The 22220-nt window shown below is 42.6% G+C and overlaps 1 protein-coding gene across 1 annotated transcript in view; it reads left to right on the top strand.

Annotated features, from left to right (window-relative positions):
• The first annotated feature begins 3577 nt into the window (after positions 1 to 3577).
• Positions 3578 to 22220, top strand: part of BLVRA (biliverdin reductase A) — a 29147-nt gene continuing 10504 nt past the window's right edge. The window contains exons 1-2 of the mRNA XM_010020307.1: positions 3578 to 3674; positions 21455 to 21582. Of these exons, the coding sequence (XP_010018609.1) occupies positions 21464 to 21582 (119 nt within the window). The 5' untranslated portion in view covers positions 3578 to 3674; positions 21455 to 21463. The remainder of the gene's footprint in view (positions 3675 to 21454; positions 21583 to 22220) is intronic.

The raw sequence follows: 22220 nt of genomic DNA, 5'->3' as shown, positions 1-22220 counted from the left end.
AAGGGATGATGTAAAAACACCCTTAATATAAATATTAATATAAATATAAACCTTAAAATAAAAAACCTAAAAGAATTTCTGTGTCTTTCTAGCAATCCCCAAAGAAAACTCTGGATCTAATCTGATGATCTGATTCCATGCCCCGATTCGCGTGTTAAATTTAATTACTGGTGTCCTTAGCTTATCTTTTTCATTCCAAATTTATCCCTCCTCATTGTAGCACATAAGCTCGTGTCCCTGTCAGAGTTTATCCAAGCGGGCTGCCACTGAGCCCAGCGCTTAGACTGCAGCGTTTGTAAAGCGTGTGTGACTGCTGCTAGATTACAGGATCCTGAGCCTTGGCTCATGGTTTTGATTCATCTGAAATTAAACGATGAGTGTACCAATAATTTCATAGTGTTCCTGTTCCTCGGTGCCTCATACTTGGTACTTACCGTACATGCTTCCTGGCTGAGGAGTTGAATCAGGCTTTCCTCTCAGGGCTGTTGCCAAGCCAGTTTGTTCTCTTACCCAAGTAGTTCCCAGCTTCTTATTTATGCTTTTTGGCTTACCATTGTGATTTGGTGGAATGTGATTTGCTATTGAATTCTCCCAAATAAAACTGTTTATTCCTGTGGAGGGCTTCTAGTAGTTGCCAGTCAACTCCTGTCATCAGAATGATGATTACATTATTTTGCATTGCTCAGTTGTGCCTGATAATATAACTGACAAGTGAGAGGTTGCAAGGTTGTGGCTGAAGTTAATTAATACATCTGCTTGCTAGGACTTGGGATGCTCGTGGGACTGTGGAAGGTGGGAGCGGGGAGAAACATGGTCTGGAAAGACAATCAGCAGAGCAAAACAATGTGCAGATATGACCAAAAAACTCAGACAATGAGAAATGGAGGACAAAAAGGGAGCGGGTGGCCTAGCCTAGTAGGAACTCCTTTGTATGCTCTAAGAAGCCCTGGTAAGAGGATATTTTGCATGCAAAGATGCAGGGTTTTTAACCTGTCTTTCTCTCCTCCTGCCTTTCAACTGATGTCCCTTCTTTGCCTTTACCTTCAGAGGTGGTCTGACTCCTACGTATCTAATTACTCTCTGAAAAATCTGTTTCATACATTTCAGACCTGAAGAAGGATTTTGTGCCAAAAGCTTGTCTACAGTTCCCAGCTATGCCCGTGTTGGCCTAATTACCCCTGCAGGCATTCTCCTTGTAATTTTACAGTGGTGAAAGCTATACAACATCTATCCAATTTAGGTGAAGTTTTATTGGTATTGAAAGGTACTTGTCATTTATAATACTCTCTCTGCTATTTCCGTATGGAAAAAGAAACAGACTGTGTAAGACATTGATACACAAGTGAAGCTATGTTCATACTGGGGTCTATTCGCTGCTGCTTTTTCCGAGTTGGAATTTCCCCCTGCCCACTGTCACTGCTCTGGGGACCCTGAGCTTCTCCTGCCATGCCAGCAGCTCATCTCCCAGCCATAGATGATCCCTCCAGAGCCCATGTTTCCTTTCACCCCTGGAGAACATGCTGTCTCCCTAGCCCCCCAGTCTTGACCAGGTCTGGAGTTCAGTTAAATGTTGTGTTTGTTATCTAGCCACATGAATAAATCAACAAATCTATGGCAGAGTGAGCCAAGGCTGTTATACAGGGATCAAACAACAAGTAGTTACCTGACTGGTTTAAGCTAACCTAACTCTACACTGTGGTGGGAAGAGGCAGTTGTACCTTCCTGTTTGGCTGCGTGTTGCCACTTCCAGCTGGTTTTGGGAGCTGATTCATCTGGAAAGCAGGGTTTTTTTGACTTTTTTACAAGGTTAATGATGAGATCAGATAGGTCCCACATCCTGTAGAACACGTGGCTGTCCAAGTGGGAGCAGGGTTACGGAATCCAAAGGCTCTGAGTTACATCTGCCTCAGATCACTCCCATATGCCTTCTTTCATATGTTCTGCTATTCGTTATGGTTTCCTATCATGTGCTAATTGATTAATTACTTTATGCTAAGCATATAGTCACGTGCTAGTCATTAGCAGTCCCATATGTTGAACTCATGTATATCTTTAAATGCCGTATCTCCTGGCCTGCCAATCTTCCTTCATGCAATACCACACATATGTTGCAGATCTTCATTCATGCTTTGATGGACTTGAAAATTCCTGCTCATTAGTCTTGTATGTAGTACTTCAGTTACTTTCTGGAGCTCCTCCTTGTTGCAGTTGTGTAATGACTATAATTAGGGCTGCTGATACATAGATCTGTGCTTTAGCTTGTGGTAATACATATTTAAAAGGGGAAGAAAAGAATTTTGAAAAAATCCTGTGACATATTTGAAACATCCTGCGTAGTAATGTCAGCATAAACCCCATGTGCAGATGAAGTTATGTCAGACCATGGAAGTTTTGCACAAGTTTAAACTCCATAACTGGCTCAGAAACTGTGGCTGGGGAAAGCCAATTAGCTGGGAGGAGGCCAAGTGAGGTCCTGAAGTCTTGCTGATGAGGAAGTTAGCTGATGAGCCGGAATGAGTGGGAAAAGATGGAAAGAAGGGCGTATTACTCTTACAATCCCAACCTGCAGGATTTCAGAATAATGAATTTAAGGAATCTGGAGCTGCATTGAATTTTCACATTTTAAAGGAAGAAGACAGGCTCGTGGGATTGGTACTTACACATAGCATGTCCCAAGATTTGCCAGAAACAGATTGAATTGAACACACTCAGGTGCAAAAGAAAATAGTTACTGGTTTCTCCAGAGTTATTTCTAGTTTATGTCTGAGGTGGATGAGAACAGAATTTGATCCTTTGTCCCAGTGTGACACCGTTGTAGATTTTATTATAGTCTGTAAATATCCAACATCAGCATGGTATAGATTGATCTGTGGAATTTGGACCATACCCATTTCAAACACTGTTTATTGCAAGAACTATTGGCCTGCAGGAAAACACCTGCACCCTTGCAGCCTCTTATCTTCCAAGCCCTAAAAGAAGCAGCTTAAAGTCCTGCTGCATGTAGATAAGAAACGAAGAGGCTGGGAGTAAGATCTGGGTAAATATGGCTCTCCAAGGAAAAGCTAGTGCTTCAGCACAGTGTGCTCTGGGCCAGGAAGCAATCCCTGTAAGAAGTGAGACAGTTGAGTAAAAGCTTGTGTAACACATGGCCTGGGCTGTCCCAGCAGCTCCTTTCCGTATACTGTCAGCTTGGGCACAGCCAGGCACAGAACGATATCCTGTCTGCTTGGCTCTGCTGAAACTCCCGATTTCCTGAGCACAGGCTCAGCCTATAGCATAAACCCTATGGATGCAGCTGGGTGGACACAAGCACTGCTGATATACCTGTGTCTGCAAGTCATTCATGACTGGGCTCCAGTTAGTGCCTGGGGTCTCGCACAGGTCCCTAGGGAAGTGTCAGCCCCTCGCTAGCCATGTGCAGCTTTCTTGGTGTTCTCTAGGCGACAGCTTCCAGCCCCGCTGCCTGTACCAGCCTTTCTGCAGCTGCTTCTGGCTATAGCCCGCCCCTATAGTGTCCTTATTGGATTCCCGGCCAAGGGGGTGTTGCTGCAATGATAGCGACAGTGCGTGCAGTACATTGATATGCTGGAGCTGCAGAGCGTTGTATAAGAAGGAGCTGCAGGGAGCAGAGGAGAATTAAACAGGATCACGTTTCTCCTCTGTGAGCCGAAGAGGTTAGTGACTATTACTTAATCCCTGCTAACTGTAATTAGGATTTGGAAGCACTGCTTTCATCTTCTGACCCCCCCCTCCACCCTTCCCAAGGTTGCTTGCCACTAGTGTTTCCCCCTCGGTTGTGAAGGAATGGGGGAGTCCTGCAAGTCACGTTGTCCTAGCTTGCTCCAAAGACACCCACCACACTAGAGGGGAGAGGCCAGCACTCAGGAGGGGGGGACCAGAGAGAGGGAGAGAAAAAAGGGAAAAGTCTTTTGTATGGAAGAATGTCTAGGGTGCAGTGAAGCAGAGTATTAGCTTGTAAGTGATATGGAAGCAGCCAAACAGCATCATTAGGTGTCCAGAGCACTGTGTGGTGAAAGTGTGAAAGGTCATTTGAAACCTTTCCTACAAAGTGTCTTCTGGGCTTGTTTTCAGAATTGCTGAGCTTCCTCCGAATCCTGTTAAAATCCATGTTTACTGCAGGTGTTTGACACCCCCTTCTGAAACAGCAGACCATTAACCTTGCTGTACCTCAGTTTACCCATGTGTGAAGTGGGGATGAGAATACTTACTTTTTTTAAAGAACTGTGGTGGAGCCATATTCCAGACAGCCTTTGGCGGGAGAAAGGCGATTGTACAGAATTATTGTGTAAAGCATGTGGACACTTCACTAGTAATTACTTTATGCTGTAGTCACAGCTACCACCAATCTCTTAACTCTTAAAAACCCCATGTATCATGGCTCAGTCTACACACAGAGAAAAGACAGGCTCAGCCTTTATATAACTCTCCTGGCATCGTGCTGAACTTCTGTGTTGGAGCTTGTTCAAAAAACCAAGCTAGTGTTAATTAGGGCAACAGTTTATTGAACTGATTTTGTGCAAAATCATTTTTATCAAACTCTTTGCATTGCTTTGCCAAATTAATTTTCCTGCAATGAGGATAGTCATTCAGCTGTTGGTTGTCTGATTACACATGTGAACACAGAATGACACTGTGTCAACAATCAATAATGCAGTGTTTGAGCATCTTTCTTGTCATTTGTGTTGATAAATGGGACGATAAACACAAATCTGTTTCAATAATATAAATCCAACTTGAAGTTTAATCTTCCTAAAATAAAGAGCAATAGCTAAATATTTAAAATTGTAAATATTTAAGATTATTTTCACATATAAGAAAGCACATGTAAGAAAGCCTTAGTTAAAGTCTTACTAAAAACTATTGTCACAAGCACTGCATGCAACTTAAATATTCAATAATTGATAGTAAAATATTAGTGATTGATACGATTCCTACTATTGGATCAGGGAACTTCCCTTATACTGGACGGCTGATGATTCTGGACTTGTCCTCCTGAGTTATCTTTGTATCCTGTGTGTCCTCCATATCCACATGGTTAACAATCTTTTTTTCTAATATCAACCTCGCAGTTTCTCTAGACAGTGAATTGAGTGACTGTAAGAAACTGGAGTTTGAGTCAATGAAATATAGTTTACATTATCCTTAAATGAATGGTAACGCTTATTTTGTAGAGCTAAAAAAGCAAATCAGTCTTTGTAGTTTTCAACTTCCTATTCTTAGCATCCTCAGTATTTTCCAAATTGTGCTCACTGGATGTTTCAACACCCGTTCCTCACTTCCCCCACAAAATCCCCCAACAACCCCAAAAGATCATGTTCAGCTCTGTTAAATGTCAAAGGACCAAACATTTTTAAGCTCAGCAGATGGGAACAGGATGAGAAAAGGGCCACTTTGATCTCTGCACTGAAAATAAGCCGTTTGTGTCAAAACTAGTGAAGATCAATTAACCAATCAGTTCTTAAATTAAAACATGAATTGCTTCCCCTCTTACACTTTCATGTCAGGACTTCAGTAAGATGCAGAAGTGGAATGCACGTTGGCATTTTTGCTTTTTAATGATGACTCTGAAGTTACCTTGGTTTCATATGGCTTGTAGAGAGGATATTGCACTGTATGTTGTGCGGATTTGTTGTAGGAATCTTCAGTGGGTATTTTCCATTACCACTGGTGTGGTACATTGACGCTCCATCTGTGCTGCCATCCTTGGCTAGGTAAGCAGCAATCAGGCAACAGGAGATAAAAACAAAAACAAACTGCATCTGGAAAGAAGTGGAGAAACTAACAGGAAGAGCTTGGATAGATGTGATAAAGCAGTGATTGCAGTGGGAGAGTAACTCCCTAGGAAAGGAGTTACTGTGTTTGACACAGTGATACAGCAAAATCAACATATGCAGGACCAGGGATGACTCTTTCACCTCTAATTTTCAGGCAACCATAGATCTTTCTGAAACTTGCAGGTAGCACTCAGGGTAGTAAAAGAGCTTGTATTATACTCTTACTGCACTTCAGGTTACTTCACTGAGGGAGGGGAGGGAATGGGGCTTAGGGAAGAAGAGCAGTCTGAAAGCCAAGACACTTAGCAGCTTAATCCTGTAGTAAAAAGCTCCCAAACAACCCAAGACTTGAATGTATACATGCCCTATTGTAACTCAGAATGAAGGTTGCTGAGGGCCTGCCCTTCTTCTCTGGAGCTAGACTTGAGCATGGAAAATGTTCTCAAGCATGTAAGGCCAAGCTTTTGGGTTTACATCTTGTAACTTTATGTGCAACTGCAATAAAAATATAAATATACGTTTGACCTGTTCCTTCTTTACTAAGCAAAATGAGCTTTGGTTTTTTTGTTTAACTGAACTTAAACATTCCCTAGACTCATGTTTGCAGCCCAGACAAAGCTCTACTGTGCTAATTAGAAGGCAGTGCAGAAAACACACCTGACTGGGAAAGATAAATGCATTTGCTAATCCTGTTACTCCAGACGAGTGCAATCTACCACTTTAACAATAGGAGTTCAACAGCATAAAAGAAGTTTCTCCTTTTTTTGTTTTTGTTCATTCTTTCTTCTCAGTTTAGCATTATAAACCAGATATACTCTATTTGGGGCAAGTAGTGTTCCTGTTATAGTAACTATTCTAGGTGCTAAATTAAAGGCTGAACTACACTGGCTAATACAGCAAGCCGTTCTCATGGCTTAAGTAATGTTACTGTGGTTATTAGCTTTCCTTCTTAGTGAAATGTGTAGGCAGAAAGGGATCTTTATTGTCTTGTCATTACCTTTGTTCTGTGAATGGGAGAAGAGGAAAGCTACCAGAAAGAACATGGAATTATTAAATAATCCGTAAATAAGAGGAAGAAGTGGTACAGGATATGAGGGAGAAAGTTGGGACTACAGTCAATCTACTTGGAACGCCATGGGTGTTTTTTAGCTATGCCAGAAGCTGCAAAGCTTTGTGAACCTTTCTGTTGCTAGGGAGAACAGCCTTTCATCAGTATTTCCTGCCTTTTGCAGGCTCCAGCACGTATCAGCAAAAGACGACTGGTTAGCCTGTTGTTTGGTGATGAGTTTTGAGAGTGCAGTGGCTTGCTTGTACTTGTCTTTGGCATAATTTGCTGATATTATTTAGGCATAACAGCACTGTATGCAGCTGGAAGTGGATCAGTGTGCTTGTGTAGGTCTCTCTGAGCTTAGGGGTGACATACAAATGTATAAAGGACTGAGATTATTATTTGTTTATTTTTTTTAGTCCTCATTAAATAAGTTTAATAAAACTAATTTGGATGGAGAAGGGAAATTAACTCCTGGCTTCTGTCTTCTTCTAAAGCTAGGATTCTCTAGTGGCAAAAATCTGTGAGGAACTTACAGAAAAGGATAAAGATGAATTCTCCACTGGTGACAATTGACTACTAGGTGATGAGGCTGTAAATGGGAGTGGTACACTTATGGCGTTGGAGGTGACCATGGGCTTCACCTGCTTTCATTTTTGAAAGGCCTGGTTCGGTTTGGGTTTTTCCCCCAGAAGTACGGAGTATTTGAATTTGCAGTCTGAGTAACTTGGAGTGCAGTATCTCTTAGAAACAGCCCTGAAATGTCTGAGCTTCATCATCCAGAAGTCAGAATAATTGGTATCAGCGGCTGCTGACAATGTTTGCGCTAGGAAACATGTTTTCCATGTAATCTTCTTTGTAATCTTCTCAAATGGCAGCAGCTGACCAAAACTTAGGGGTTTTTTTGAAATCTATTTTACATTTACTAACTTGCATAGTGAAGCGTGGTATAGCCATCCTTGCATTTAGCCCAGTATTTACAAAGGTAAGACATACTGTGTGCTCTTATATGCCTGGCATCTGTAATGAGACCTTAAAACTAAGGGCTGTTGAATAAATCTTTTCAAAACAAACAGGTCATTCACATGATTCTGCTTGTTTAAAAATAACATTATTCTGACAGGTGTTTCCAACCCAGTCCTTCACTGTCCTGGACAGGTCCTGGCACAATGAAAACACAGCAAAAGAACCGTAAAAATATCCATATTATATGATAATATAAACAGGGCTTGAAGCGGCTGGTTGGCAGCTGGTCCTCTGTTCTAGTAGGGAGAAGAGCTTCAGTTCTGCTTTCACTTCCTTTCTGCTCTTGCCCTCTGAGCAGGAAATGTGGCAGTGTAATCCTCTGGTTGCTCTGAGCCCCGTTTTACTGTTAAGACTCTACCGGAAAGGATGCTGCTTTCTCAAGAGGACAGAGATGGAGAACAGGGTTTTTATTCTCTGCTTGCTCTGAAGAAGACTTAGTTTTGCACGAGGGAAATGCATGAGGCATGTTTCCCCCAGATGCAAGGTCAGCAGTTTTCTTGCGTTCATGTATTTGAGTTGAGAGAGCACCTTTCAGAAGAGCTGCTCATCCAGTGCAGCATAGTGCCATCCTTGTCAGTTGGCCAGTACCTTTCCAGCATCAAATAGCCTGTAATACCAGAAACAAAATGTTCCTGTTTTTGAAACACATGAGGGGAAGTCCTCCTATCCTAGATGCTGCTAAGTTATCAACTCCTAAAGAAGCATAAAGGTAGTGATAACCCTGGAGATTAAGTTCTTTTTGGTTAAATGACTACTCAATGAGGCTTCAATGCTTCATCTTTTGCTTTTGGGATCTCATGCTGCCATGCTGACAGAGATGGCCGTTTTTCATCGAAAGAGTTATCACGAGCAGGGAGAACCGATGCAGTTGCCAAGTCACTCTCCGTTGTATTCGAAAAGTCATGGCAATCAGGTTAAGTCCCCAGTGACTGGCAAAAGGGAAATATCACACCCATGTTAGGAGGATTGTACTAGATGATCTTTAAAGGTCCCTTCTAACCCAAACCATTCTGTCATTCTAATCAAAAGAAGTTCAATATACATTCCTTTACAGCGTGCTTTCTCATTATTTTTAATTCCCAGCCCCTATATGACATTATTTTTGCTTATATGCCAATCTGGAATAAAGTTTCCTATTCCAGACTGCAGAGTAAAATCCATGTGGTAGGAGGAAAAACCATTCAGCCTGACAGCAAGTGTAGTCAAATGGCTTGTGACCTGTAAGCCTGGCTCGCAAGCCATTGTTTGACCACACTGTTACACTCTTTTTCTGGATCAGTTTAATCCTAAACAATGCCAATGGACCCAAGTAGACTCAGAGGAAAGATCATTGAAGGCAGTTGTCATTTATGTATTTGGAGCTGCTGAGGCTTCATTGCTACCTTTAGGCACACAAGTCTGATAATGGGAGGAAAGAACGGAGATTGATTGTCTGATATCCAAAGCAGGTATCTATAAAGCAGTGACAACTTAGGTGCCCATGTATAGAGTTTGTGTTTATGGCATTAGTGTAGGATGCCGTCTATTTTCCATTTCTAATGATAAAGGGTTTATTTGTCTGAAATCCATTTTTTTTTTGGAGATGCCGCAGTCATGCCCGAGATGAGGATGGGTTAAATAATCAAAATGAATCTTATACAGTGAGCTTCTTTCCCAGAACCTCAAAATGGTTTGTTGAATTACAGTAGCTGAAGGTAAGAGAAGGGATTTAGACTGATGTTTAAAAAAGCTGCAAGGCTGAATAAAGTAATGAGCAGGGTTGCTGTTACATTTTAAAATCACTTTTATGTTACCATTGGTAGCATAGGACGGTGGTGGTTCAGTACAGCCACTATCTTCAGAACTCAGTGACCTCTTTGCCCATTTAGAGGAATGGTGCAGTTAAGGACATGAACTTGAGGTGGGGACAAAGTTCTTTTAAAAGAGTAACTGTTATTTCACCAAAATATTGCAGAAAAAAAAAGAAGTTGCTATATTCTAGTAAAATCTGGATAAGAGAGAAAAATGCCTGTATTATGTTTCAAACAGGATTATTCACTCATGGAAATCTCTTGCTTCCACGATCCAGTTCTTTTTCCAGCTTTTTTACATGGAATATTTCCCTCTTCCAGCAGCCTGAGTATTGTCTGCTCCTGAACCTTTGCAGCAGCTGTTTTCGTTACTGCAAAGTTAGGCGGTTGTGCCGATCCTGCCTTTGATGGGATATGATCCACTTGTTCAGCCACAGTTGGTGTAACTAAAATACTGGTCCACATTAAGCATATTCACTTGGCAGAGGAAATGAAAAGAGCAGTACTGGGTTCTTTTATCCCAGTTACGTGGCCATGCTGTTTCTGAATAGGTTGCACATTTAGAATACTGCTCTGAGCAGGCAGTCGGCTTCACTAAAATCTTCCAGCTTCACATCTTTGAAGACAGATTGTGAGAAGTAAAAGGGTTTTTTAAGCCTACCCATCAATTATAGTTATTTTCACATAGATTTTAGAGATGGGCCATGAGTTTTGTAGGCGCTGCCAGCAGTTTCACTGGTCCCAAACCAACAATATTTAACAACATAGAACCTATGATGCCCCTAGTATGCTGGCACAATCCATCCTGTATCCTTTTCCAGCTAATGTCACTGGGTGGGCCCAATCAAGTTTATAATTTTTAATGAGTTTTGTATTCACTACACATCTATGTCCAAGAGTTGCCATACATATTTATCTATCTTTAGACATGTTTAAAATATCAGTAGTTGTTGGAGTGGCTTGAACCATGTAGGATCTTTTGCTTTGCTTGCAGTTGGACCCAACTTGATGGCAGTTGTTTAGGTCCTTTTGGAGAATTTTTGGAACAATAGGTCTGGTGATGGTGGATCTGTAAAGAGGCAGAAGAGTTATAAATAGGAACCATTTTGTAGGTCATTCTTTCACTTGTCTGTCAAGCCTGAGCGTAAGCGTATCAGACTCTAGGTTGGCACCCTTAAAGGTTCCAGTTTAGGCATGCTCAGAGCTGTCTGTCTGTACAGGCAAATCAAAACTGGAGGATAATTTAGCTATTTTTTTGGCATATGAAACTACATCTCTGCTTGTCGAAATTGCAGGGTTTGGTGTGGGTAGCCCTAGGAATCGGAAGGGGAGATGTGGATTTTGCGTCGTGTCTGGTTATACTCAAAGAAAGCATTGCCCATCCTAAAACTTTGTGTAGAATCTTATGTGCAGTTGACGTAACGCAGGAAATAAGGTTTTACAGCATTCCTGTAACCTTATTGTTTTTTAATAAACTTCCTTATCAGTATGATTTAAGTAGGATACCAAATGCCCCCTCTAGTGGCGGATATTTTGGTAAAGGTGTTTTCGGTTTCTTGGGACAATTTTAACAGATGAGTAGCATGCCGTGAGTACTGGACTGCTAAATCACATTGAATTGCTGACTAACTCTTCATGAGAGAGCTGGCTAGTGGCTGGCCTGTATATTCTTTAGTACTGTGATGCCCAGTAACATGAAAAATACTGAGCAATAAAGTTACAAAGGATTTGAGTAAACTCAATTGTTATTCTTCATTCAAGAGCTATTTTTTTCTTAATCAAACAATTGCTGAAATTGGTATATTTCACAAATTTAACGGGAATAGAGAGCATCTATAACATTTTTCAGGCCCTTCTGAGTAGTGGTACACTGATAAAATGACAGATGTGTTAGCTGTCACATGCATCATTTTTAGGATTACAGTGTTATGCCAAACTTTATCAACTTCCCAGATTTTATCAATCTAGTTATTAAAGAAAACCCCAACTTTCTATCACTCTCAATTGATATTAGAAGGGTAAAAACATTTTTGCTGGGGTGGAGGAAGAGAAAGTTGGCTTAAAAAAAGGTATGCTTGCCTGACCAGCTGCAATTTACATGTATATTGTTTGCTCTGAAGAGAGTATGGGGCAGGCCTCTGGTGGTATGAGTTGCATCATGCTAACGGAGGCAGAGGGTTTCATCAGCCATGGTAAGCAATACCTTTATGGTGAGTGCAGCATGTAGCAGGAGTGCTTTTTTTGTTTGGGGAATTCTCAAAATAGGTCAGCCTGTTACAGATCTGGGATGCAGTGACCTTTAGTGGACCGGAAGATAGGTATCATCAACTGGGTTGAGTCCAGAAAGATATTAAAAGAACATACTTGTGGCTGGATGTGTTTTGTTCTTGTGCCTGCTAATATTACAGTAAACAGCAAAAGCTCTTATTTCTCAGTGTGCTTGTAGGAACATTCTCATTGATATCAATGAGATTACTTGTGATTAAAGTTAAGCCTGCATATAATTCCTTGTAGGGTTCGGGTTTCAGATGAATTTAACAGCAAGAGAAAGGAAAGAAAAAATGTGTCACATGTTGCATGGCATTGGTTTATATAGATGTTTCTATATAAACCTTCCTTATAGCCACCTTTTCTAGATGTCTGATCTGTGTATGGTTTCCTACAGTGAAGAAGAGAGGTTGTAATAATACCTATTTCTTACATTGCACTTATCATCACTAGGTCTGAGAGTGCTTTACAGAAGAGAGAAATCTCCCCTGTTCTGGAACTGGGAGGACTGACAGGGAAAGGAGATATGATCTGCTTGCTTTAGGTCACCCAGTAAACTTGGGGGAGAAAGTAAGAATATAGTCTGGAAATACAGCTTTCCTGCATCTGCTCAGCCCAGCTCTGCATTCATTAGGCCCTGTGTTGGATGGGTCTAACACAGGAAAAACTGGTCCGTGGTGGACCACCCCGATCACCTGGAGTTGGGAGTGCACGGCAGGGAGCTGGCAGGGCCACTCCTCCTGGTGCAGGCTGACCCCCTGCGTCAGGATGAGTTGGCACTTTTTGGATCGAGGTTCAAGAGAGATCAAGAAGGCAGCGGATCCAACTCCCTTTTATGGCCAACATTACCTCTGCAGGGATGCCTGCAAAAGTAGTGCCTGCCACCCCGTTTGCTCTCAATGCACCTTGAAGCTGGCCTCCTGGTCATTGTACAAGTGTGTAGGTTGTTAAGAATCTGTGCCTAATTTGTTCTTTGGTAGCCTTTAGGTCTCTCTTTCTGGCTTGGGATATCTCTGGATTTTACATCTATTTTAGAGCTTGTAATAAACTTTCTAGTAGTTGGGGGTGTATATGTGTGGCTTACGTTCCTTCTCCACCCGGAATCCTTCTACCCCTGGAACAGGCCCTCTGGCGAAGAAAGTGTTTGTAGAACAGACTGCAGTAATGGGCAGGCAAATTCAGGGGCAGATGTAGTAATTTAGAAGGTATTTCAGAACATCTATCTGTAGTTGTTCATCATCACTTTCATTACCACAAAGGCTTAGTAAACCTCTCCTTGCTTTAGAATTTACCTGCAAAGCGCTTGCGAATCATTCAAGTGATGTGGAGGAGCCTCTTATCTCAGTAGGTGACACAGCGAAAACAAAATGAGCAGCAGAAGGGAAGGAAGGGAATGCATGGAGATTATTTGGCATGTCTCAGTTCCCTGCCCTGTCAGCTACATCTCTTGTGATTAGCTTCGAATAAAGTTTCCCCAAAAATGCAGGTATGGATGAGCAGTCCTCCTGTTTTATTTTTAATATGGAAAGCTCTCAGTTTTGAGAAGTGTAAGAGTCAGCACAAACCAGTAAGGTCTATTATCATATAGGTCTTTAAGCAGAGTCTCAGTGGTTAGTGTTCAGTGGCTTAGCCATGTGGAGACTTTACTCTGGTGGCTTTATTGTTCTGCAGGGAAGCCAGGGGACATTGTTCACAGTCCACAGGGAGTTGGCAGAGTTCAACTCTTGATAGCTTTAGTGCTTACATGAGTATTAATTCAAAAGAGTGGTGGATAATGTGTATCATGCCTTTTTATTTTTCATCTTTGAGCCAGTACCATTTTTAGCTTTACTCTGGGCTATTTTCTCCAGGCTGTGTTCAGACACAGACTGGAGCAATAATATTGATTGATCCCATGGAAATCTCTGATCTGTGAATTGCTGATAGCTCCATACCATAGCTCATTCTGAGTGCTCATCTAAAACTGGACTTCACTCCAAAGTAATTGACAGTTGCTTGTTAAAACACTCTTCTATTGCCAGGGACAAATCTACTTTCAAAAATGGTTATAGTACGTTAAAGCCTATGTTGTGGAAAGAAATGTTGGGGACTTCTTGTGACTCTCTTTGCTCTAGTCATATACTAATTAGCTGTGTACAAGCAGCCTTTTTGTTTAAGAATAACTGTGATGAGGCTGCAGTTACATGGGGTTGTTTATTTATCTACCAGAAGTTTCACAAAGCTCTCTGTCATTCCCTCCTGAGTAGTTCCTGGAAACTTAACATTGGAAGTAATGGGTTGGTTTTGGGTTTATTTTAAGAAGATATTTTTATATATATGAAATAAAAAATGAAGCACTTCATGTCATCTTACTTTTTTTTCAGGTGCCCTAAAGCAGACTCAGTTCTTTCCTGGATAGTTTCAGCCTTTAGCAGTGTAGGTATATCAAAATGTAATTTGGCTCTCAGTTTCAAACAAAATGAACCTGACTGAGAACTTCGCTTCTCTGCACACCTCTGGGACTCCATCTCAGAAGCGTTATTTGCCTTTGTTTTTCCTCTTCACATTGGCAACCAAATCTGAACCATAAAGGGTGACTGCAGACAGATAACAGGACGAAATGGTCATTCATACCTGTGCACGTATGTCACAGCACTTATGATTCAGTCATCCGCAGGCTGGAATATGTCATGTATTAAAACCAGATCTTTGGATTCTTCCAGCACCTCTTGTGGTTTTATATTACTTTTGTGAGATGTTTTTTGCTGCAAGTATGGAGTTGCAGGCTGTGGAGAGCCGCCTTACTGCAATGGGAGTCGGGACCACTACAGACTCTGGAGTCAGCAGAGTTAGGTTGCTAAAGTGTGTTTTAAAAATGTTTTTCTTTCTGCTGAAGTATTAATGCTGGAGACAGCATATCTGTTATGAGTGCAGTCATTTATTATTAATCACCCATTGTAGAGAGTAAAGGTGCTTGTTTGGCAGCTGTAACACAGCATCTGGCCATATCTCAATATAACTACATCAACTTCAGCTTTGGCAGCCAGCTGGAGAACCAGAATTTAATCAGAAAGCCTGCCTATAAATGTAAAATGACGCACGTGTATTGTTCAAATCACATTTGAAAGTTGGGAAGAAAAGACCATTCTGGCTATTTCCAAGGCACAGTGGTGCCAGTCAGGATGAGAGACTGTTTTCTGCTGGCAAATCTCTGCGAGAGCTGATGCCTTGAAGTTATAGCTCACCAGAGCCTGTGCGCCTGCCAGGAGACTGGGTTGTGATGGCCAGAGTGATGAGTATGGGAGATGGAGAGGCACTGGGTCGGGGGTGATACTGAAGACTAACAAACAGCTCTCAAGGAAAATGTACGTGGTAGCTCTGCAAGTTCTCTGTGCTGTTGTTTTCCTCTGAAATGTGGAGACTGTAAATGGTCTTGGCAGGTTTTCAAGAAAACTTCTGGCTCTCATTTTATGGCCAATTAATGTTTTAAAAAGAAATAACGAAGAGTGTTCGCGGTTGCTTTCCTGACTGTCTCTTTCTTGCATAAAGAGTACTTTTATCTCTTGGTTGCAGCAAAGGCAGAGCAAAACCACAAAGTCACGCTCCAGTGTGTTAGCAGTCAAACAATTATTTTCTTTGCCTTCATTTCTGTTTTTCCTTCAAGTCCTGCTTATAGTTAGGATTAGTGAAGCCTGTGTATGGTCTTCTTCTGGAGGGTACTTCAGCACATACAGGTGTTAAAGCAAGTAAATGGCTTTCTGCAGAACAAAGGATATTTATGCCTTTGAATAGGCTGCTAAATTGGAGCATTTGTGCAGTTCTTCCCTTTTAAAAAACAACACTGACAAAAGCCACACTGTTCAGCTCCAGCTTTCTCTGCTTCAGGCAGATGTGTCTTGCTAATAGTAGACAATGAGAGTAAGATGTGGTGGCACAGGCTCTAGCATGTACCAACACTCCTCTGCCAGGTTGCGACTGCTGTTGTCTGCCCAGTGTTCCCCTAACAACTTCTGTTCGAAGATGCTGCAACCCTCAACTTAGGGCTTTGCTGCTGTAACAGGGGATACATTTTCTATGATGTTTAATCCATAAGTCTCCTCAAAGAGACCTCTGGGAAAATTCCTCAGTCCATTCTCGGTTATGTTAGGGGAAAATATCAGGCTGACACAGCCCGAAAGGGACAGGGCTGTACAGCATCATGGACCCTGGTTCAACCAGGCTTAAAACATATTCCCAGCCACCACACAGAGAGAGCACACACATACACCATGTATATGCACGTGCCATACAGATCACAGACAGAGCACTCAGAAACACAGGCAGCACCAGCAGCCTCTCTGGCTGAGCAGGATGAAGGTCTGCTAGTGAGAATATATATATAAGTTTGGACAAGGTGGATCCCTCCAGCAGCCAGGCTCAGACACCCAGTCTACCCAGTAGCTGCCCCGGAATCCCAGTCTCAGTTGTGGGCACTTGGCCATGTGAGTTCCACTTTATTCTTTGGAGTACTGGGAGGTGGCTGTCAGGAGTGGGGGGGGGTTGTATTGTGTATTTTTAAGCAGCAGGAAGGAAATGACAATGTGTCAGCACTCAGGTTTGGTAGTGTTACAGATTTAATGTAAGCAAAGATCTGACAGGTATAGAAGGGGGTGTTGGAGAGAGAATTGCTGAAAAATTACTGTGGGAATGAAATGGTTCAACTGTTGAGTATGCAAAAGTGAACTAACCTTGACAGAAGTATTTTCAGATTAAGTACTCATCCGCAAGGTTTCTACTACTCTTAAGATACTTGTGGCAGTAAACCAGTAGTCACTTGAAGTGGCACGATTAAAAAGACCAGGCTGGGAGTGCTTCAGGAAAGCCTCCCACATCAGTCTTACACTATTGCAGGTGACATTAATTGCAAAATATTTTGATTTTATGTGAGTGACTCGTTCATCTCTGTGGGAGTGAGACTTTGAAAACTACAGGGCCAATGCACAAGGCTTACTGACCTTCTCTGTGTATTGTGAGAGAACATACCCATTCTCAACCTGTCGTGTCTAGATATGCCATAACAAATTTTCTTGAAGGGAAGATAATTCTTCAGTTCTGCCTTTTACCTCGTCTCTGCACTGGCTTTGCATGGCCTTAAGTGATGTTGCACAGAGCAGAAGTAAGCCTTGCTCCCCATAAGCTCACCTCAGTGGGGTAAGCAGTTTTAAGATGTAGGGACTGAAGTCCCATTGTGTTTGCACTGGGGAGGCACACACTTGCTGGGTGGCTGATCCCTTTGGGCATACTCCATTGCTTGGTTTGCTGCTGTTTTACTGTAAATTTTGCAAGAATACTTGAGTATAGAGCTGTTTGGTTGGTTGGTTGGTTTTTAGCCTAGACCTGTCCAATGAAGGAAATAAGCAGCAGAGCCACAGAAATCTCAACAGAGAGCAGAGGGGTGATAGGACAATCAGTGTAGGATAAATGATCCTCTTCAGGTAGATGCCGTTCTCATCTCTACCTCTCTGTCATGCTGGGCTTTTCTCCCTGGGTGAGAGGAGCCCCTTGTGCTGGCCATCAGTAGGGAAGAGCTACTGCACCAGTTGGCACCAGCCATGTCCCAGTTCAGAGGGGACCCTTGGTGGGGCTGGCAGAGCTCCCTGCGACCAGGCCAGGCCAGTAGGTGCTGGGTGGTGGGAGGCACTCCTCAATCACAATCTGTAAGCATGAAGGACATCCCTTTCTCATCTTCTCAGCCCCTTTGCTTTCCTACAGCCACTTAGGTAGACAAAATGCTTTTGTACACTGGCTGATGCACTGTTATATCACTTACTGCACATTTTTTTTCAGTACGATCAGGAGTCAAGGTTCAGCAGCTTGAAAATACCTCTGAAATCTTTTTGTTAAAGTTTTAACCAATATCACTGATTTTAAGGAAAAGGCATGGAAGGCAGGCACAGTAGTTTATGGCTTGGGCTTCCTCCTTCATCAGTTTTCTACTTGGAAGATAACCATTACTGTTATCCTCATGCAAAGGTTTGAAATAAGGAGTAAATCTTCATATATTCATCTGGACTCTCAGATGAGTATTCTCTATTCTGCTCTTACCTGGTTCCAAAAACCATCTAATTTACTTTTCTCCCTGAGCAGCTGCAGGATTTGTTGTGTGGGCAAAATGAGGGTAATAAAAAGCTGCAAGCAGGGATGCAGGCATAGCGATTTTTCTCCTCACTATGTGCAAAAGCAAAGGCTCTGTAGCGTACGTTTAGCAGCTGTCTCTTTCCGTGTGGATACCGTATTAGCCTGCAAACCTTGACCTGGACCGAATGGCTGGTTGCCATGACAACATGTTGCCTCAGAACAGTTATTGGGTTTAGGTTGAAATCATCTCGCCTGTCTTAAAATGTGATTTCTGGGGAGGTCATCAGGTGAAACTTGGAAAGTTTTTTCAAAGGAGAGGCAAAAATGTTGATGTTCAGCAGCACGAGCATCTGCTGAGAGATGTTCTTTGTTCATGGCAAGAAGGTAGTTTGCTCCCCACCTTCTCCACTTCATTGGAGAAGAAGGTCAGCAGATCACCAGAGAAACAAACAGTTCTTGGAAATGAGATGACTGTAGGAGGTTCAGGGGAATTTGTCTGCTGTGTGACTCCCACTCCCAATCCTGCTAAAGGCAGTAGGCAAATATTAGCAGCTTAACACTCCAGCAACCTTGAAAATGTCTGAACTTAAAGTAAGCCTGTGATCAGCTACTCTCAAGCTGGACTGCTTCTGAACCTCTGCTGACCTGGTCCTGATTCACACTGGAGCCCTTTATGACTCTAAACTTTAAAGAATTACAACCATACACTTCAGAAAAGCATTTCTCTGGCTTTTTGATGGCTCTGCTTGGCAAGATCCTATGGGAGACTGCCCTGGGGGTCAGAGGGGCTGAGGCTGATCTACAGGGACAACCTCTCCAGAGCAGAGGTGCCCCACTCCAGTGTGCTGCAAGCATAGCCAAACCAAGCTGGGAAAGGCAAAGCTCAGCTGAAGCTGAAATGAGCCATGGGAAAGGTTTCTCTGGGTACGCTGGCAACAAAGAGAAGGCTGAATAAATATGAGCCTGCAGCTCAGTGGGGCCAAGGTGAAGGAAATTAAAGGTACTTGATGCCTTTTTCTGCTGTGGCTTTCACTAGCAAAGGTCTGTCCTCAGACTTCCTGGGTTTCTGAGTCTGCTAACAGTTGTCTGTAGGAATTTAGCATTACCCACAGTAGCGGAAGACAGTGATATAGCTCTTGAGCTAATTGAATGTACAGCAGCCCCTGGCACCTCACAAGGTACATCCAAGGGTGCTGAAGGACTTGGTTGATGTCACTGTGAAGCCACTTGGCAATCAGGAGAGGTTCCTGGTAACTGGAAAAGGGCAAGTACTCTTAGATGTGTTTATTAACCACCTGGACGATAGGATGGAGTGCAGCTTTGGCAAGTCTGTGGATGAAATCAAACTGGGGAGAGTGGTCAATACACCATTGATGCCTGGGAAGGCTGGAGAAACGGAGACAGGAACCATCATGAAGTTCAGCAGAGGCTAATGTGGAGTAACCCTGTGCACCAGGTTGAGGACTGCCTGTATGGAAAGTCAGAAAATGCCCTCTAGAGGGTGGTGGACAAGTTGAACCTCAGTCCACAGCATTCTCTTCTGGCAAAGAAGAGGCTAACCATGTCCTTGGCTACATTAGCAAGAGTGTAGCTTGTTGCACTGAAATGGCAAAAAGCAACAAGGGAACAAGGGAATTCTGAGTAGATACTAAGAAGTGGTTCTTGCTGTGAAGTTGGTCAAAGGCTGCACCTAGGGCCCTGGGAGGTTGCCAGATTCACATCTGTGGGGACAGTCAGAACTTGGTGTGACCCTGGTGTGAATGAGTGGGGTTTGGATCGGGTGACCTCGAGGGGCTCCTTCCAGCTGAGATCATTCTGCAACACTCAAGTCTCTTCGGCTGTAGAGAAAGCAAATGTAACTGAGAGCCCAGACCAGGGCTCTGCCTGTGGATGGAAGTGAAAATGGGTTGTGTGCTTATGTTACCCTCCTTTCCCCCTTGCTCTCTCAGCCTCACACATCTCTTTCCTGGTGAGCAGTGCCATCACGTTGTACCTCAAATATTTGGTAATGACATGTCACTAATTCCCCTAGAAAACTCTTCCAATATCACTCACTTCTTTTATATTAAAGATACTGCTGTGTGTTTTACCCTGGTACCCTTTTGGTATATGTAAGTAAGCAGAGTTCAGCATTGACAGGGATATCTACATAGGCAGGAGCTTATAGGAAAAATGAAATCCAAATGACGTGTGATTTCTTTGATGAATTTTTTTCTTGGTGTCAGTTGATGTAATTTCCCAGCAGCTGTCAACCTCTAACACTGCCAGAACAGTCTCTTACAGTTGTGCTGCTGCACCGTGATCTTGTCAGACAAGAGGCACAAGGAGGAGTAAGTGGGGTTGTCCTTTTATCCATTTAAGTCTTGGGAGGATTTGAAGGGCTGCAGCCAGGTAATGGAAGTGATTGAAAGAGTTCATTCGGGTGAAGGGATTGGCAGTGGCAGGAAGGAGAACACTGAAACAGAAGAAACAGAGTTTAAAGGGATGCTGTAGTAGGATGGAAGGAACAAAAAATGCAGTGGGGCTGACTTGGCTTGGCTTTAGGATGGTTTTCCTGTAAGTCTTAAAATTACTGTACAAAGTGTTGCTGGTCCTCAGGGTGGTGGAACAGTGCAGGTCCGAAAGGTTACAGCAATTGCCTAGTGCTTCTTGCAGATCAATGGCAAATCATAAAACCAGCAGGAGAATTTATTACCAGTGGCCCAGCAAGTGCAATTCCTGGCTCGTCCTCCCTGTGATGCAATTGTGGCAAGAATGCACTTTTGGGAGATATAAATCTTGAAGACATGCCTGCTTGTCATTAAAGAGATGGCAGAGCTTTCTTCATGCATGGAAATGTCAAGCCAACATCTTGACCAAGTTATCAGATGGTTGGTTGCATCTTGACATTGTAGGACATGGCAGTGGTTACACAGGGGAAGAAAAGATGCTCTCTGCTTCCTGTCCCAAAGTATTCCAGCTATGCTGCCGTGCACTATGAATGTCCGTGTGGCAGCCCAGGGCAGGCTGTGCTGCAGATGCTCAGGAAGTCAGCAGGGTTTATATAAAGCTCTGCTGGGTTTGTACAACATTTTGGCTCCTTTCCAGCATGGAAATGGTGATATAAATAGAAGAATGTCTCACTTTTGAAGTCTGCCTTCTATTCACAGAAAGGGAGAACTTTGTGCTGGAGCTGTGATATCATAGCTGTTAAATACAAGTCTCAAGACCAGCTCTAGGACAGCCTGAGCCGCTTGACCACATCTCAATGGGATGTGAGTGAGCTCAGTAGCCTGTAGCATCACATCTCTGCTAGCTGGTTGCTGACATCTGAATAAGGTCTGGCTGTATGAAAGCAGGGTTCAAGAGTAATCCATCCTCCCTCCTCTCTTCCCAGACGCTTCTCTCCCCGCTAAAAGACAATAAATGTTGCTTTTTTTTCCTTTGGCCAGATTAACAAAATGTTTGGGACAGTGGTGGTTGGAGTTGGAATTGCTGGCATAGCACGAATCCGGGACTTGATGAATCCAATGCCTTCCAGCCCTTCTGAGCACCTGAAACTCTTTGGATTTGTATCCAGGTTAGAAATGTGATCTTAGTGTGTTTATTATGTGTACTGTGATGCTTCTTTCTTCTGGTTCATGTGCCTTTCCATGAGGAGGACTATTATTTGAGGGGGCAGGGGATGAATATCTGAAGTCTTATATTTCTCTTATAATTCAGGCTGTCTGAAAAGGGAAAGCGTATGCAAATATGCCTGTCATTCTGAGTGGCAGCTAGGAATTGAGCAAAGAAAGCTTTGCAAGAGGGAACTAATAGGTTACCTTAGTGAGATACCTTGCAGAAATTACTAACGTAAAAGCTGAGAGATGTTCTCGTCGTAGGATCTGTGTGGTAAAAAGAAATGCAATTCTGTCCGACTGAGATTTCCTGTAGGTTTAGGGTGGTACAGACAATAGTTACACTAATGAGCTAATGTTTGCATGATGTTTGACAAACATAAGTTGTTTTTCAGAGTTTAAAAAAAGGTGTTTTTTACATAAACATGAGTTTATAACATTCCTAATAATGCAACTTCATCGTAAAATTCTAATTATTTTCTTTTTAACCAGGTACTGAACCTATAATGTCTTTAAAGAAAATCCCAGAATTTATTACATACAGTAAGGTTGCTTCTTAGAGAGCCATATTTTTTCTCACTAGCTTGGAGACATGAAA

This window comes from Nestor notabilis, unplaced genomic scaffold, assembly GCF_000696875.1.
Source record: "Nestor notabilis isolate BGI_N333 unplaced genomic scaffold, ASM69687v1 scaffold2268, whole genome shotgun sequence".
NCBI classification, from domain to species: domain Eukaryota; kingdom Metazoa; phylum Chordata; class Aves; order Psittaciformes; family Psittacidae; genus Nestor; species Nestor notabilis.
The sequence above is the reverse complement of the archived record's forward strand: the minus strand, read 5'-3'. Positions and strand labels throughout refer to the sequence as shown.